The sequence below is a fragment of the Accipiter gentilis genome, chromosome 16 (genome assembly GCF_929443795.1).
Source record: "Accipiter gentilis chromosome 16, bAccGen1.1, whole genome shotgun sequence".
In the NCBI taxonomy this organism is placed as follows: domain Eukaryota; kingdom Metazoa; phylum Chordata; class Aves; order Accipitriformes; family Accipitridae; genus Astur; species Astur gentilis.
Window position 1 is genome coordinate 26,944,652 of NC_064895.1, and position 18,333 is coordinate 26,962,984.

Consider the following 18,333-nt stretch of genomic DNA (forward strand, 5'->3'; position numbering starts at 1 on the left):
TAGTAGATTCTGTCACAGTGCTTGAACACGCTGGTTTTTTCCTCCTGCTACAGCAACTGTATTTTTAGTTTTTTAATAAACACCCTCTGAACTGAAATAGTACAGCAATTCATTTGTCCTCTAACTGTACACCTGGTTCACATTGTTTAGTCTGTGAAAAAACTTGCGATAGCAACGACAGTAATAAAACCAGAAAAAAAATCAAACTTTAAAAAAAACCAACACAACATATACTACTCATCCTTACTCTACTCCTTAATCTAAAGTCCATACACAGAAGAAATCATGATACAAGATGATTATCTTTCTGTCACTACCAGTAGCTTACTACAAGACCAAACTTTTCAGGTTTTTTTATACTCAGATTTTACTCACTTTTTTTCTAAATGAAGCAAAACCCAATTGTCCCACACACACACTCTATCCAAGGCTTCTTCTCACTTCTTGTGTATTAGATGGGAAGCCTGATCCTGCACTCGTGGCTAGAGGCCAGGCCAGGTACCAAACTCAGCTCTTTAGAGCTACATCCCTACAGAAATGGTGTAATCCAGCACCCACCTCGCACCAAATGCCATATATGACAGAAGCATTACACCGGGTTCAGGTATAGTCTACAACCTAGCAGAAACATTGTAGAGACAGAAAGAGAAGGAGATCCTACTCCTCTACAACCCATGGCTAATGCTAGCCAGCCAGCCCCCCTGATTTACTGGCCCATATCCTGCCAGCGCTTACCCAAATAAGTAAATGTCCCTGAGAACTCTGTGGCCTTGTATACAGGCAGCAAGTTTTTCTCCTGAATAAAAGTCTGTGAATAAACTGCCAGTAATTAGGAGTGACTCGCAGGAACATGGAGCCACCATGGCACCTGACACATACCAACACAGGTGTCGGCTCAGCATTTTGGAAGACTAAATCCAAGCAATTTTGATGTGGATAAGGAAACAGGGTCATTGAGGGGAAGGTTTAAATTTTCTTCGGAACTGGGCATTCACGTGTCAATCAGGGCCTTAGTGTGGGTTTAGGTGCCTAAAATGAAACACCAAAATAAAATTAAATAAAATAAAAAGTCTCTGATTATTGCTCAACTCTAAAGGGAAACCCACTCCACCTCCAGATCTGTAATTTCAGTGCTTCAGAACAGGAGGTGTCCCCAACTCCCCAGTCAAACCCAGTTCTCAGTCTTGGCCACATGTTTTTGGTGGCGCTTGAAGAGCATGAAGACAACATCTCCATCCATGGTCTAACCACATCAAGGACCCCTCCAATGGTCCCACTCTGGCCAAGTCCACGCTACTAAAACCTCCCAGCTTTCAAAACAGGGTGACCACATGCCCAGCCCTTGCAGGGTGACAAACCAGGCCCCAAAACATTTGGGAAGTGGCTGATAGGTCAGCCAATGCCTCTGCTACACAGAAAACTCCTGCGTGGAGCACAAAGTCCGCAGTAGTGTTCTGTTTGGCGTTGGGGAGAGGACACGAAGTCAAATGGTGATACAAGTGTCTGAAAGCGTCTTCAGCCCACATTACACCTAAGGAAGGGCAAGACCTTCATATACGTTAAGCCATGTTCCAATGCAGAAGAACAAGTCCGGGCTACGTGTGTCTCCAAGGATCTCAGCCCTTTCCCAACTGAATTCAAGATGGGGAGATGGAGAAGGCTTCCCTCTGACTTCACCCAGGGCCCAAGGCCGTGCACCGCCCCCAGCACGGACGCAGGCATCGAACACTCCCAGCCCTTTCCCCCAAATCCAGAGTGAGTCCCACACATGAAAAACGAGAGCCACGCTTTCAACCGCAGACAGTCCTTCCCCCTCCAAAACTGCCTAAGCGCCGAAGGAGTCAATTAAAGTCTCTGTCATAATTAAACAGGAAAGTGGCAGCAAGACTCTGTGCAAGAGCCTGGGAGCGAGCAGAGCGAAAATGTGCCCGCAGTCCCTCAGGAAGGCTTCCCCGCACCCTCCTGACCTTAATTCAAGCCTTCCCTTTGTGCGGGAAGGGAAAGATTTGCTTTCTGTTCCCCGGAGGAGCACCTCCGAAATGATACTTTTCACTCTGAATCTGTGTTTCTCATAAGGGTGGGGAGCAGGAATAAACGGAGGGGGGAGAAGGAAAATGGTTCTCATTAAACTGAGCCATTCGCTGTTCTGATTTCACACGGGTGCGTTTAAATGCGAGTGGAAAGGCTTTGATGCGCTGTGGGTTAGAAGGGACTGGTATCCCATCCGGGGGGTAACTTCCAATGCACCTCTACCGCAGCAGTATGAGTGATGGGGAGAAGAGGGATCCCTGAAAAAGCACATACCATTTAGGAAGCAATTTCCTCAGAGACACTGGAAAGATGGTGGGATTGAAAAACAAAACAAGAGGCTGTTCAAAATGGGGGCGGGGGGGAAGAGAGAAAGATACAGTTCAGTCCTTCATTTTTGATCTGACAGCAGGAGAGGAAAGAGTTAAACCTCAAATCAGGAAGCAAAAAGTTAAAGTAAAAGGAAACAAAACCACGCCACAAGCACGTCTCCTAAATTTCCCATTGCAGCCCAAGGCTGATCCCATTAAAAAAAAAAAAAAAAAAAAAAAGAGGGAAAGGGAAAAAAAAAATAGAGAAAGAAAGAGAAGCAATTCTCCTTATCCTTTTCTCACACACCTAGCAGCCACTTTTTTATTATTATTTATTTATTTACCTCCCCCTTTCAGAGCAAGGCCCTTATTTTCTCATTTAGTCCAACAGAGATTGTCCTCCTGGAATGACCTTTTTTTCTCTCCCTCTTCTCCTCCTCTCCTTCTTCCTCCCCCCCCTCCTCCTCGCTGCCTCCAGGCCATTGCCCTCGTGCCAGTAACTAGATAACACACTCTATCAGAGATTTTTTAAAAAATCATTGCAAAGGCACTAGGGCTGATAGTGGCATCAATCCTTGCCTGACACGGGCTCGGGTCAACCATTTATCTCTTCGCATTGCCTGTGGTTACTGTGGAGGCCATCTTGGTTCTCTACATCTTAACAACCTTGCAGATGGTACCTCTCCCTGCTCTGATAGCATCCGCACCCCAAGACTGGCCTCGTGCTTTTATTTTTATTAGATTATTATGGACTCCTCCACTTCCTTTCTGTGAGGCTTGCAAATCTCGGTCGGTTTTGTTGCGTTCCCCACCCCCTTCTGAAAATAACGCTGTGACCAAGCCAGAAGGTTAAGAAATGGGGAACATGGAGATGCAAGGGTGGGCTTGCTGGGCTGTTAAAAGTGTGTATTTATGAAAAATACACACACAATATTTTAGGAGGGTTTCATCTAGTCCTACTCCTGGCACCCCGTCCTCTGTGACATGTTTATTTTTGGCTACTCGCATTGCCAAAACACCCAGGAGCCCTACGCAAAGCCCAGGACACCAGAATGTCCCGTTCTATCAGGATGCTCCCTAATAAGCTGTAGTCAAAGGAAACTATTCCCCAGCCTCTGCATAATGTGATCATGGTGGCCAAATAAAGGGATCTGGGCTTTTACAGTATCTAAAGTGAGACACAGGAATGAAATATCGTACCCTGCTTAACGACTCTCAAATTATTGTAGTGGTTGTCCTCGCAGGCATTACGGCAAAGGGGAGCACTGGAGAAGGCAGAGAGAGGATTGTTTGCCCTTTCTGGAACTGTTTGGTGCTCCAGGAAAGAAAGGTCAGTATAGAAGGAGGACAGGTGGAGGTGGACAGCCAAAGAACACCAAAGTTGTTACCAACACCGTAATTTTTTTTTTTTTCTTTTAAACAGAAAATACTTATAAACATATCTGACCATAAACTGGAAGCCTGCACATGTCTGCAAGCAGGAGCAACCAACTATGAGCCCTTCACCCTCAAGAATGCACCCATGGAACATCCATGCAACGCGATGGCACTAAAACGAGAGTGAAAGAGCATCGTGCATGTAGCACTCAGGGCACCAAGAGACTGCTGGTCCCGCAAAGCAGGGTCACCTCCTGTCACTTGTAACCCCCCCAGACAGACAACAAGGACGAGAGATTCGACATCAGTCCTGCTGTGAAAAATAAAGTCACAGCCTTTTATGTCCAGAGTGCCCTCTGCTTCCAGAGAGCCTTTTATGCTCCCCAGAAAGCTGTCTAGGATTTGCCACCTATATAAAGTACCAAATATCTCCAACAGGCAAAATTATCTCATCTTCCTCACCTCCAAACACTGTGGCATCCGGAGAGACCGTAAGTGGAGAAAATAAGGGGGAAAAAAAGAAGGAAAGGAGCAATTCTAAGATCTGCAGAGGAATCCAAGGGATTTGGAGAGCTAGTCCCGATTACATTAAGTCGAAGTGGAACAGCAAGGGTCTCTTAGGTGACTGTGTGTACCTCAGACACAGCCCTTATGGTTTTTTCCTTTTTTTTTTTTTTTTGCTGAGAAGTGAACAAAGCAGTTATCCTGGTATCAATCACCAAGCTAAGCATTCACAGATCCTCAATACTCTAAGCTACTTCTTAAATCTCAAGACCTTCCCTTAATGCCCTATTTAAAAACAAACTAAAGGCAGCACAGCATACCCAGGCAGAGCCATAATCCAGGATGGCATTTTTATCTAGCAAGTTATTTTTTATTAGCCTTCTATTTCTTAATAGGGACCCCTCGAGGGTTGGGTTGTAGAGAATTCACTAGTATACCAGTTCAGCTTCCCTACGACTGCCTTAATATACGTGGCATCTGCCCTCTGATGAACATTATATCACCCATCTGGGCCAGAGGAGGGGGGGAGTCGGAGCAGGGAAACACTGCTCAAACAGCATGCTTGCATGATGATTAGGTCTGGTCCAGTGATCCGGAATAATAATCTGAAGGCTCACTAAGCATAATGGGTTCGGAAACATCCGAGCCTGGTCAAACCTTCCCATGAGCATCTTTTACGTGTGTTATCGGTGTGTTTTGCATGTCTCATCAGTGTCACGGTAGCTGACATCTCATTATGCAGCCAAGGTGGAAATGGACAGGTACTGAGTGAGCATTAGAACTTTTCTTTTCCCTTTTATTATTTAATTCATATCTTCCCATTATCCAGTGTATCGTGAAACCGTGAACTAATTAAGTCCTGTGGGATATACAATCAGTGCTGGATTTCCCCCCCCCCCCCTCCTTTCAGGAGGCTAAACTGCATTATATACTGATATAAAAATAATTCTGCAACTCTTCCTTGGATAATAATGGAGCAAGTTACAAACATTAATGATGCCAAATGCAACAGTGGGACAGAGGCCTGCTGCTTACTCTATGTGACCTAATTAAGTCATATGGGGGCAAGTACTTCAAATACAAAGTGAGGCAAGGGCCTAAATCAGTTTCTAAAGAAATCCATAAAAGCTATTCTCTGAAGCATGACCAGGCACAGACCAGACCCCAGGAAAAGGCCACGTTGGTGAGCTCAATTTTCCCCGAAGTCTGCCATTCAAGTCACAGATCTCCAGCCAGCAACCTGAAACTCCTAGAAATTTTGGGGGCCCTCTAGATTCAGAGCTGAGCCCAGCTCAGACTGTAACCATTTAAGCAACAGCTCAGAGATTGGAAGGCACAACACTTGAGGCGGATATTGTGTCACCTTCCCGAAAATACAGCTATTTTCCCCAGCTGAGGATCCTGCCCAAAAAGGGCTCAACCTGAACAGCGAATTCAAGTGACTGACTCAAGGGAGCAGCATGCACAACATGGATAGAACAGCCAATATTTTCAGAAAATAACCTTCTAATTTTTGATGGTAGCTACAGCCCAATTTTCAAGCAGTTATGTTGAAATCAGAGGCAGAAGAGCTCTCTTTCCTGCAGAATTAAGCTTAGCCATCACATGCAGATCATCCAAAAATTAAGGTATCTGGAGATAAGCTCTTAATTTTCATTAAAATAGATCTTTATATGTTATTTATCAGGGGAAAAAAGGACTTAAAAAATGGGGGGGGGGGGGGAGGAGAAGAACCTGTGAGAAGTTTTTATCTAGGCACCATGATCTTCTAGCACTTGGAGTTTCTGTATATCTAAGACAATAAAAAAAGTTCAGAGGACAGCTACCTCATTAACTCATTGAGAAAGAGCATTTGTGGTGTTTGCTAATCTCTTCAGATAATTTTGGTGTCCTTGGCTTACACATGCACTCGCAATTCAAACAGACGGCAAGGGAAAACCATGGTAATGTATATAATATATTCTGGATGTGACCAGAAAAATGGAGGATTGGGTCTGGCAACATGTTATTTAAAACCCAACTAGCATAGCTAAGGTCTGATTCCTGGATGAGTTACAATAGCCATTTAATGCAGTTTTTAGTAAAGCTGACACGCAGATCCAGGGTGAATTCACTGTCTGGATACTGTTCTGCAAAGTCAGGCAAGAGAAAAATGGACTATTTCCAGTGCAAGGCTCCAGCTGGTCAAAGAAGGCAAATGAAGCTGCTGGACATGCTTCTGCCACTCGCTGTACAGAAGGATCCTTATGCATGGATTTCTCTTCAATGTTGCGAGGTTGTGTCCGTGAGCTGTCAGCAACAGGGTTGCTAAAAGCATTATAGAAACACAGACCTGGAAGAGATCACCATCTCACTGGAGTTCGGTTCCTTGCTACTGGGAAGACCATGTCACCCAGCCTCTCTCATACACCCACCACGCTCCTTCCCGGATATCTCTGGAACCTTCTGCCTGGCATTCTCCCACCAGGAGGTTGCTGCAAAACCTTGTCACATTCACAGTCCATGCCTTATTTCCAGCCTACCAAATCCCAACTAATCACATTAATCTCTTCCTCATTATTTTAAGAATTATGGTCAGGTCCTATTAGGTGTCTTATAAAGACTGAAGAAAAAATGACTTCACCCTAAAGCTTGTATCCCTTAGACTCAAGTTCCTAGAACCATCCTTTTAAGTTTGGGGTTTTTTTTTTTATTTTCTGCTCTGAACCAAGGTTGTTCCTGCTTCTTGCCAATGCCCTCTCCACGCTCTTGATAATACAAGCCTCTGTCAGCCTTTCTGCATTGCCTCTTTTTACTTCCAATGCCATCCTGGAGCTAATCCTGCTCCATCATCACCTAATCATTCCCGCCCCAACCCTCCCAGCCGTGTTAAGACCCTGCTGAGTTATCAGCCCGCCCGGGCATCGTTCAGCTGGCAGAAGAATAAACAGAAAACAAAACACTGAACAGTGTAGCTATGCTGAGAGCAGCTACGGATCGGGCCCTTTTTTTATGAAGCGCTTTGGGATCCTCGCATGAGAGTGCAATAGAAGTGCCAGATGTTATTATAAAGAGATGCAGTCCCATTACTTGTACACAGAGTTGTGCTGCCTGCTAATAGCACCATTATCCTAAGGCACGTGGTGCTATTAATGCATTTCACTGCTTGGTGCTGAACCTGGGGACCATTATTTCCACTGGAAAGGTAAGGCCAGTTCACATGACATGATTTAAACCTCTACAGTGAAGCATGCATATGCTGCACCAGGTCGTAAATCTTAACGGGATGCTGTCAGCTAGAAAGGGACCAAAATTGAAACCATTTATCTGAACTCCCCACCCATCCACCTCTGCTCACCCAGGACAGTTTTGGGAAGAGGGATAAAATGATCACAAGTGCCTGCTGGGTTCATTAAGCAGCAGCAAATCCGGGATCTAAAAGTGCTGCTGGTTTCATCCTGCTCTCCCTGAATGAATTCATTGATTCAGGACACTTAGGACTTCCTCGATTTTCCCCACCCTGAGCAGAAAAACCACAGCGGGGACAAACCTCACTCCTTCTTCCTATTCTTGCTCCCACCTGAGTCAAAAGACAACCTGTCATCATCTCATTACTGAGACTCCAGGACCCGTGACAGCCGAGCTGTTCCGATCACAGCCAACCGTAGGTAGTAATAACTCCTCTACGCTGCAGCCCGGGCTTTAGGGCAGTAGAGATGCCCTTATCACATTCGGGAAGGAAAATATGAATGAAAGGAGTAGTTACCATTTGATCAGATACCTGCCTGAGCACTTCCCTTTGCTGACCTCCTGAATTTGCCAGCTAGCGGGTTTTTTTTGGATTGGTTTTCTCCTTAACCTGGGCACGTTTCTGGTAGCATAACTAGCAAGGCTGACTAGTAAACGAACACTAATAGGTAAAAGGCTACATGTGACATTCCTTCACACACCAAGGACAGACTTAACAGAGTGAAGGAAAGGAATTGTATTTTAGGATACTCAGCTGCAATAGTAGCATACTTCTAAAGTAGATTTGTAGGGCAAATATTCAGAGACTCTCAGTAAAAGATCCAGAAGGTGATGCCAGAAACACACCAGATTTACTCTGCCAGGAGACTGCAGCTGCTTCTGGGGGGGGGGGTTGTGGAGTAAAGGAAACGTCATTACAGACAGCAGAGTTACAAATTACCACGGTAGCTTTAACATCAATGCTGAGCAAACAAACTTCAGTTTCCTAGGTTTCAACCATACTGAGAAGATTGCACGATAATTTGATTTAATAAATAAAAAACAGTGTTTGGTTTTCATCCTAAGTCAGGTGTGTAACTCTTCCCACTTGCACTGCCCTGTATGCCGTAGGTCTCCACCACTTCTCAGGAGCTGCTCATTTTGGAAAGGATGGTGACAAAGAGATATTTGATGCTCACCAAGTACCCAGCCCCTCTAAATTTCCTCTCACAGGTGGCACTACCCGGTATTCATCTCAACACCCCCGAAAACTCTGCAACACCGCAAGGACTCCTTTTAGGACATCTTAGGTTTGCAATGAACATTTTTAGATATAGAGCCTTACAATTATGTTAGTTCAGAGTCATACATTTTTGTCATGAACTCTCTGCATATGTCTTTCTTCTTGCTTTACCCACACATAGCACTGGGAAGCCTGTCCCGTTTTACTTCAGATACTGAAGAGGAGCAAAAATCAAATATAACCAGAGCTGCACAAATGCTGAACGCTAAGTCTTTGCCAGACAGCTGAAACTCTGTATCTCATGGCTAAGATTTTTGCTCAGGTAACAGAAAATTACACTTTTAGAACAGACTTTGAATTTATATTAAAAAAAGGATAGTGTTAAAAAGGATATACATTGCCCAGAAAATAAGGTAAAGCTCATTTATGTCTCATAAAATAATTGATTAACCATAGATAAGCATTAATTCAGCTGCACTGCATTAGAACTGCTATTCAAAGTTGGAAAGCATTTAATATTATATATTGCTGCTGCTCAGCCTAAATTGTTTTTTTTTTTTTTTTTTTTGCCCCCTTTAAATGTACACAATATTACAAATTTAATTTTAAGCTGTTTGAATCAGTCTGTAAAAAAGATTTGATTATACCTGAGTGTTCTGGCCCCAGTTTTTCCATATCTCAGTAATCTTGGCGGTAATTGGCTGATTAGCTCCCTCACACTCCATCTCTGCCTCAGTTTCCATGGTAATGTTACAGGAGCTATTATAGATGAGAACTTCATCTCTTTCCACTTTAGGGCTGAAACGAGAAGGGAGGTTAAATGGGGTGTCATCAATCTTAATGAAATGCAATTATTTTTACTCTTATTAATCATTGCAAGCCATTAGCTTGTGGCAACTCCTGGCCACCATTTGTCAAACTTTGCAAATTTCTGTAATTTTGTTTCCATTCTTTTATTGTTTATTTGTTTTTCCCCCCTTTATCTGCACACACTCAGGATGAAAATACATGCAGTAAATATCTCTCAGTGATGCCTTCCTGCTTCCCCAAACTATTACAAATAGTAGCAAATGCCATTCTAGGACCAAGACAGGAAGATAAGTGCAGACAACAGCTAGGGAATCAGCAGCGTTAGGATCAAAGATGGACTCCTACATGGAGTGAGGTTTGCTCGTGTCTCCCCCCTCCCCATCTTGCTCACACTTAGCAATAGGGAATGAATAACTTGCAACTCCCCTAGGGCAAGTGGAGAAATTGGAAAAACCACACAACTGGCTAACTGGTCCCTAATTCCAACTGTGAAAAAATGAGCTCATTTAGGGGTTCCAATTCCTGCTACCCAGCTGATTGCAATGATGCTTTGTTGCTAGCATTGGAACATTAACTTAGTAAATTAATTAAACTTACTTAACAGCCCAGACTAAGCAGATTCGATATATGTGCCAGTTATACTAACAGACATTTGCTCTAAAGCCTCCCCTTGCATGGGGGAAGAAGTAATAGAAAAGGTGGTGGTGAAGAAACATTTTTTTTCCTTGGTCTTGCTGCTGACTTTGGTAGCATCTCTTTATGGGGAGCTACAGGATCCAACAACCCTCAAAACAAGGGGAAAACTTCCAAATTTACTTCTACAGGCTCTGGATCAGGACAGGATAATCCAATGTCACTTTTCATTCCTTCCTCGGCCATTGCTCCTTCTTCCTCCTCTCCCCACCCCACCATCAGATACACACCTGCAGCTTGGGAGAAGGAGAACAGAAAGGAGAGGAGTTACAGCAACACCGACATAGCTCAGAAATTCCACCACTTTTCTGAATAGCTAAGGAAGGACAGAGTTCATATGATTTACTCAGCAAAACAGAGGATCAGATAGGTAGGACCAGGATTTTCAGAGCTTCCCGAAAGCCTCATCTAACAGGATTTTCTAAAGTGCCAAAGTTAGGAGCCTAAGTGTTACCAAAATCAACCCAATCCAAAAGCCAGCACTCAGACCTTTGTTGGAAGGCTGATGATCAGGATGGTTTGATGAACCTGAAGTTTTCAAACCATGCTGGATGTGGCAGCTCACTGTACAAAGAAAGAGCTGCTCTGACAGCGCATTTAGGGGGTATTTGTTCAGTTGCCCTTTTTCAGGGTTAAATTGTTAAAGGAAGCAGCCACATTAGAAACTACCAAAAAAAAAAAAAAAGCCTTCTGCAAGTAGCTGAACCTTTTGAACAGTGAATTTTTATTTCTATATTTAAATTAACCTTTCCCTCTGCTGTATCAATAATCAAAAGCCAGCCATAGCGAACTACACCTGCTTCTGATAGCAACACTTTGAGAACCGCTCATCCTGTACAATAATTCAGTGAACTGGGCTATCTTTCAAAACCGCATAGTACTTCTGTTTAATGCTACAAGAAAAAGCTGCATCTTTTAAATAACCAACTGTTTTAAAGGCAGAAAGGGGTGGTTGTTGGCTAGACGCAGGGCACGAGCCCAATTTGCCAGGCGCTGAAGTCAATACAAGGACCTCTGCGTGGTTGTTCTTGTCTTTTTATGAAAAGTTGACGAGCTTTGCGTGTAGGCAAAGAGCCATTTCCTCCCTGTCCACTAGTAACTGCATCCCAACACCTTGATGCTGGAAAACTGTTTACAAATTGAAGTGTTTAAAGGAAATGCCAGAAAAGAAGGGGTGACTTGTTAAAGGGAATTCAGGGATGTCTCTTGGTGCCAGTGTTGTTAATGGCAAGACTTGCACCTCTACTAAGGAATATGCATTTGCCATTATGTGTTCATAAAATATAGGCTATAGTACAGTCTAGATTAGGGGAAGCTTTATTCAAACCACTGTGAAACTAGTAAGAAAGAACAGGAGAGATTTAATGTGTAGCTAAGCCAGGAATGATTTCAGTAGTCTTGTCCCCATCCTGGGACAAAGGTCTTAATTCTTGAACATTTCTGCAGAATTCAAATCCATATACTTTGTATTATTGCTGTTATCAGTTATGATTATTAATTACAGAAATCAATGTGTATTATTTCAGGAATTCCCAAAATAGTTCTTTTCTGGTTTGAACATTTTCGTTTTCTAACACTTTTTGAAATGAAACATTTTTCTGAACTGAAATTTGAAAAAAATGTTTTCAAAAGTTCTGAAATAAGTAATTTGGATGACTTTAAACTCTCCCTTCCTCTACTTCTCCCCAGATTTTTCAGAGCAGGAAACTCACTTGAAATCAAACAATCTTGTTTGCCCTCGCTCCCCTTCAGCAAGAACTAGTTTAGAAATAGATTCACAAGAAAAAACATCAGTACTCTGGAAAATTCCTAGGCAGCCCAGGTTTTAATTTCTGACTACTAGACAAGCATGACCACAATAGGAGGAAAAGCTAAGGACAATAACAAAGAGGCTGAAGAAGTTGGAAGAATGGGAAAATAATAGGTATGAAAAAGTTGACTGATTTGATTCAGAAATATCTCCCTGATAGGATTCCCTGAAGGAATAATAAACCCTATCTCTAGGACATTCACAATTAAATTGGACAAAAACACAGTGAAAAACAATAAGGAAGCAGTCAGCAAATGGACTGCATGACTTTTTCCTCCGCGGTAGCAGCCCAAACCAAGAAAAGGAGCAAGAAGAGAAATAATCATAGGAAGAGACTCATTGCAGGTGCATTTTTTTATCAGTAAATTGCTGAGCACAATTTTGATACCCAGGGAACAGGAAGCAAAAAAAACAGAGACAGATGTTGGGTTGCCCTGTTGCTCTCAAGTTTGTAGGTTACCTGGTTTGGGGTTACACTGGTGTGTGTAACCCCAGGAAAAGGAAAGCAAAATACAGCTAGACAAGGCAAGGCTCCTGGAGTTTCTTGTTTTGAAACAAGTCATTCTGGAAGCAATAGAACTGCTGAAATTAGTTTAATTTCAGGATTTTTTTTCCCCCCCCTCTAAGTTTCCCTACTCTTATCTGCCCCAACGGAACTGTCCTCCCCGACTTCTAGGATGTTACAGGACGTTACCGATGCACAATGTGATTTTGGACATGTCAGGTGGCCAGCTGTACATATCTGCTGTCTGGCCTGCAGTTTGCTGGCAAACAACAGATCAGGGCAGAATTCTGCCTTCCTCTCCCTCAACAAGAAAGTAATTTCTGCCTCACACAGATTTTCTCAAAACTGACAAGAATTTTGTCAATCTTAAGACATCCATCCCTTATGAAACTCAGGTCAACTTAAAAAAAGCTGGCGCGGAGGAAACGACAGACTGACAGGCAGATGCTGTAACAGTGTAATCATTTTTTTTTTAAACATTTTTTTTATTATTTTTGAAACAATTTTTAAAAATTGTGCAACTTGTGCCTTGCTGTCTTTGTTCAGTAAATGCCAGTTGGCTTTCTTCCCTCAACACAGGGCATCCAGAACTCCCTCTGGTGACACACAACACCAGCTGTGACAGAAGGAGCAGATAAAGATGAGGACCAAATCTCTGCAACTCCACTGAAATACCTGGGCTGCAGCATCATGCACCAGCCAGGAATGGGTTCACCACGTTCAGCAAATCCTGGGCAATGCATTGCAGCGATATTCTAATTCTCTATTTGTTTAATGTCTTTTGGGAAGTTTTCTTCATCTGTTTATTCCTTCATTCAGACCTCCCTCTTACTCCTAGAAGTAAATGCTCTGCAGGTATAAATCCCCGCTGCTCCATTAAAGGCAACGGTACCAATTTAAACTCCTGGGCAACTTGGCCTTGGATTTGCAAAGCCTGAGCCTTGAGTAAGTGCCTGAGCACCCTTGCTGAGTAAATATTGCACAGCCTGCTGAATTTTCTCTATGACTTTTTACTCAAGAAACTGCTTGGAGAGAGGAAAGGGGAAAAAAAAAAGAAGAAGAAAAAAAAAAAGACTTCTGCTTTTCATAATGCCTAATCTTTTTCCCCATTGGCATCCACCAGATGTTGCTTTGGATCAGAAGATAAATATTAAAACCTAAGAAGGAACAAAGCAGGCTGTTTACGAGATGGATTTTCTGATGTCTCTCAAACACTTTAAAAAGATGGGAGGGAAGGAGGGGGGAATAGAGATGCTTTGATAGACACCAGGAATGAATTTCACAACCCAGCGGAGCTCTCTAGTGGTCTCAAGGCTAAATTGCTCTATTGGCATCAACCTAAGAATTAGGAATTTGCTCCTTCAGTCCATCATTTGGCAGGGGCCAATTCTGCAAAAGGTAGAATACCTTCTGGGGGATGTTACTCACGGGTGGGCCCACTCAGCTGCTGGAGAGACACAGCACTAACCTGACAAAGAGTCCAGCGAAATGCCTCTGGGGTGGGTTGATGTCCCTCGGGTGCCACTGAGGTGGGCTGTCCTCACAGACATACAGATAAGACACGGATCGTCCCTGGTGATAGGAACCCACCGTGACCTGGACATCACATTCAACGAAGGTGGCTCTGGCGTCGCGGCAGTCGGCAGAAGAACGCGTCAAGCTACAGAGAATGGCCAAAGAAGCTGTAAAGACAGGAGAGGAAAAAAATAACCCAAAGCAGCCTACACGGCACTGATACTAAGCAGATTTTAGCAACTGACAGTTGTCACTGTGGATTCCTGATGTGCGCGTCCCAACCTCGCTTTTGGTGCATCCCTTCTGAGGATGAGTAGGTCTCCATGCAACTCCTTCAGCCCCTTTTGCTTTGTGTGAGCAAGCTCATAACCTCGTTTGTGCTTTGAGCATCAGGATGGTCTTTGGGATCAAATTGCTCTGTCCAGGAGAAGGTGACATACGTGATTAAATACGAGCATGAACATTTCTTCTGGGGAAGACAGACCATGGTTTACACATCAGGCACAAGGCACAAATCTTTTACCAGGGAGATGTGACAACCTAACGTCTATCACAACTTTGAAATCCAGAAATGGGTTTTGTGAAAGCATTGCCACAGCTTGGAGGGCTTCTGGAGAACTTGTGTGATCTGGGATCTCCCACCTTGCTTTGTACCTGAGTGTGACTAGAGGCTTGGTCCAAGTTTGACTCGTGGATGCAGTAGGAAGTATAATGCGAGCAGCCGCTTTGCTTTGAGGTGTATTTAAGGAACAAGTGGTGTGAACAGAAATTAGGATTTCTCATTCTAAACCCAGACAAAAAAAGCTGAAAAAAAATATGAACTGTCACTGAAGTTCAGATCAGTTGAAATGTTTGGTTTTAATAATTTAAAAAAGGAATCCTTTAAGTATTAAACCATGCCAGGGATCAAAACTGTTTCTCTCAAAACCCTGAACATGTAAAGACTTTTGAAGAACTTTCATTAATCCTAAACTAATCAAACAGTTGTAACAAACTCCTGAAAAGGTCTGTGGACAGCATTACAGTCTGCACTGTAGTATCCAAGAGTGTTCCTCAAGTATCAGAAATGCAATTGATGAGAATTTATCAAGAAAGGAATTTTTTTTTGTTTGCTTTTTCAGTTCCAGTTTGTTCAAAAGGTGTCTTGTTTGCTGGGAAAGTGTCATTGTCAATGAATGTCTTAGCTCCTAAGCAATTGTGAAAACTAGTTTTGAAATGGTAAAAATATGAAAATGCTGTATTTCCTATGTTGAAAGATTTAGTGCTTTTTGCTAAAAATGATTATTTCATATGGGGTATTTTTGAAAAGTTTATAACTGTTTAATGTTTAAGGTGTTCTTTGAAATATTAAAACCTGGCATTTCGTATGCTCTGAACTTCAGAGAAAGAGTTCACATTTTTCTGTATTTTTCTTCTCTGGATTTAGAGTGTGAAAAAAAGTTACCCACATCATTACTTCACACATTTTGCAATATGCTTAATCTCTTTCCTTCCTCAAATCCAGTGACAATTCTTTTGCTCGGCATCCATTCAAACTCAGCCAAACACAATCCCTGCCTCGAAGACCTACGTGTAAACATGAGAGCGACAAGTAATAGACAGAGAAGCCTAAAGGAATGATGGCACCATGCCTATATTTTGCCTTTATTGTCCAGAAATTATGTCTAGAGCCACCTCAGGTGTTCTGTAGTTCCCACGGAAGCCTTGCGTCTTCCTTGAGGCCAGGCTGCCATTCCAAGGGCATTTTAAGTGGCACTAGATACCTGTGTTTTGGCAAGTGAATACCATCCAAGAGGACTAAATACTACAAAGAAATTGCCTTTGCAACAACCTGCAGCAGAACCAATTCATTACAGGAATTTCTCCAAAAGACATAACATGTATGCTTTTTTTTTTTCCCAGCCGGTGAGCGGCTGAAAACTTCTCAAAACTAGCAAACATGAAGGACATCCAAGCAGAGGTGGCACTGCCCTTTCCTTCCTCCACAAACCTACAACTTTCCTGTGAATAAAAGAATTTGTTCCCCTTTTGTAATAGGGTATAACAGCTCTTTCTGCTTTACTATTCTGTACTCCCTGTGACACGAAAGGCTGTGATAAGCTCAGATGAGGTAGTGGAGAATGTACAGCTACCTTAGATGAATAACCGAATAGAACAGAATATTTTCAGCTGGAAGGGACCTACCATGATCACCTAGTCCAACTGCCTGACCAATTCAGGGCTGACCAAAACTTAAACCATATTATTAAGGGCATTGTCCAAATGCCTCTTAAACACTGACAGGCTTGGGGCATCGACCACCTCTTTAGGAAACCTCTTCCAGTGTTTGACCACCCTCTGAAGGTGGGTGGTCAAAGGAAGATTAAATTCACATTCCACAGTTTAAGAAAAAACAACAGGTTGCTGAGCTAATCAAAAGAGGCTTTGGTTTTCTTTTGTGGTCTTGAAAAGGACATGGCAGAGTTTTCCTGAGTAGAAAAACAGCTGAACCCTATTTTAGGATGAATGTTAGAAATGACCCACAGAATCTCAGGGTCTGAATATTTTCCTAGATACCTTGCTGCTGTCCAAAAACTTGCCTGGCTAATGTAGGCCACCAGAAGATTTTTCCTGCACAGCCCTTACAGCTCAGCAGAAGAACAGCCTGACTACCTTTGGATACCCCCAAAACGTTACATGGAAATTGGGCATCTCTGACGTGCTCCAGTGCCCTCATCTCAATTTTATCATACCTGTAGGAACATAAGGCCTTGCATCCTGCCAACTGCTGAAATAATTTTTACATCAAACTGGACAAAGGTATTAATTTATAAAGTCTAAGCTAAAGAGCATAGTTACAAAGGGTTGTAAAGAGATCGGTAGAAGAAAAACCCAAGAAAATCCTGCTTCATCTATACACCCCAGAATCAAACCTAGGTCCACTTTCTCCTTCTCCACCAGAAGGAGGGAGGGATTCCATCTCCACACCCTACAGCTCCTGTCCATGTGATGGAGATGCCACTCTTTGAGGACATGTCCATTTCTCATCGCTTCCTTCGGGATCTCTGAGGTACTCCTATTCCCCTGCTCCTAGAGGATTTAATATCTTTTCTCAGTTAGGAGGAAGTCTTGGCCTTTCATCCTCCTTCATCTGACCATTAAACACAAATATCCCTTGATATTTTTGGTGCTGTTGTCTCCTGCCACAACAATAACAGAAAATATCAACTAAAGATTGCAAAACTCTTAGTATGTCCTGAAAGGATAGTCTGCCCGTTCTGGGACACAATTCTTCTCCCTGCTTAATTGGTTAGTGTTCAAATCCCAGAATGAAGCTTCTTTATGCTTTATATTCCCTATAAAGATAAAACCTGCTAATCACGTGTAATACAATCCCATCACCGAGATGAATGCATTCACCCCATTACGGCTTCTCTTTTGAGATCAGACACAACGGCAGCCAAATCTCTGCATGTAGGTAATGGGTTAGGGACTGACTGCCCCCAACCCAGTCTTTGAGGGATACTTTGGCTTAAACCAGGATCCTGGGATGCTCAGCACAAGGGCTTTGTTCTGGGTCACTGTTTAATAACAACTGCCGGACATGTGATGAGGCTAAAACCTACAGGAGTTCCAAGGGCAGCTGCAGATTGATTGAACAATTGCCCGAGGAGTCCCGGTGCCAAACCGCACATCCCCAGTTATCCACTGCTCACAAAATAGACTGCGGAGCATAACATTAACATGTGCTTAGCTGAGAAGACAAAGGTTAAAAAAAAAAAAAAGAAAAAAGAAAAAAGAAAAGGGAGAGGAAAAAAAAAGAGAGACCTGTTAAGGTCATCAAGTCCAATCTCTGCCTATGAAGAATTGCTCCCTAGGAGACATTCATTTTGCGCAGCCGAGTTTCAGAAGTCCCAGGAGGTGACTTTGCAAGCATCTATTCCACCGCCTGATAGATCTCACTGTCAGAACGTTCCTGCCATGTAATCAATATGCATTTTTTTTTCCCTCTTTCTTAATTTCATTTCCAGATTTCAAAGACAGAAGGGACCATTTGGATCCTTTGGTTTGATCTCCACAATTAAACATCAGAGGCCCTGGCTTCTACTGAGGTCTCAATTGCCACAACACGTCCTTTCCATATCTTCTGCATTTACTCATACGAATCACTCCACTTCCCTGGCTATAGACCCCCTTGGCCCTAGCACACTGCATCTCCTTGGTACACCTGCACTGCTGCAACCAAAACTCATTCCTCTCCCTCCTCTCGCCCCATACAAAGAGCTCCACCAAGCCATGTCTTGTTCCTTTTAAACCAGCCTCATTCCACTTCTAGCCTTTAATCTAAATC

The 18,333-nt window shown here is 43.0% G+C and overlaps 1 protein-coding gene across 1 annotated transcript in view; it reads right to left on the reverse strand.

Moving 5' to 3' along the window:
- The window catches only part of PKHD1 (PKHD1 ciliary IPT domain containing fibrocystin/polyductin), a 260,367-nt gene that overhangs the window by 190,877 nt on the left and 51,157 nt on the right, over window positions 1–18,333 (reverse strand). Inside the window, exons 33-34 of the mRNA XM_049818774.1 lie at window positions 13,957–14,170; window positions 9,318–9,468 (exon numbers count right to left, since the gene is read on the reverse strand). Coding sequence (XP_049674731.1) covers window positions 9,318–9,468; window positions 13,957–14,170 — 365 coding nt within the window. The remainder of the gene's footprint in view (window positions 1–9,317; window positions 9,469–13,956; window positions 14,171–18,333) is intronic.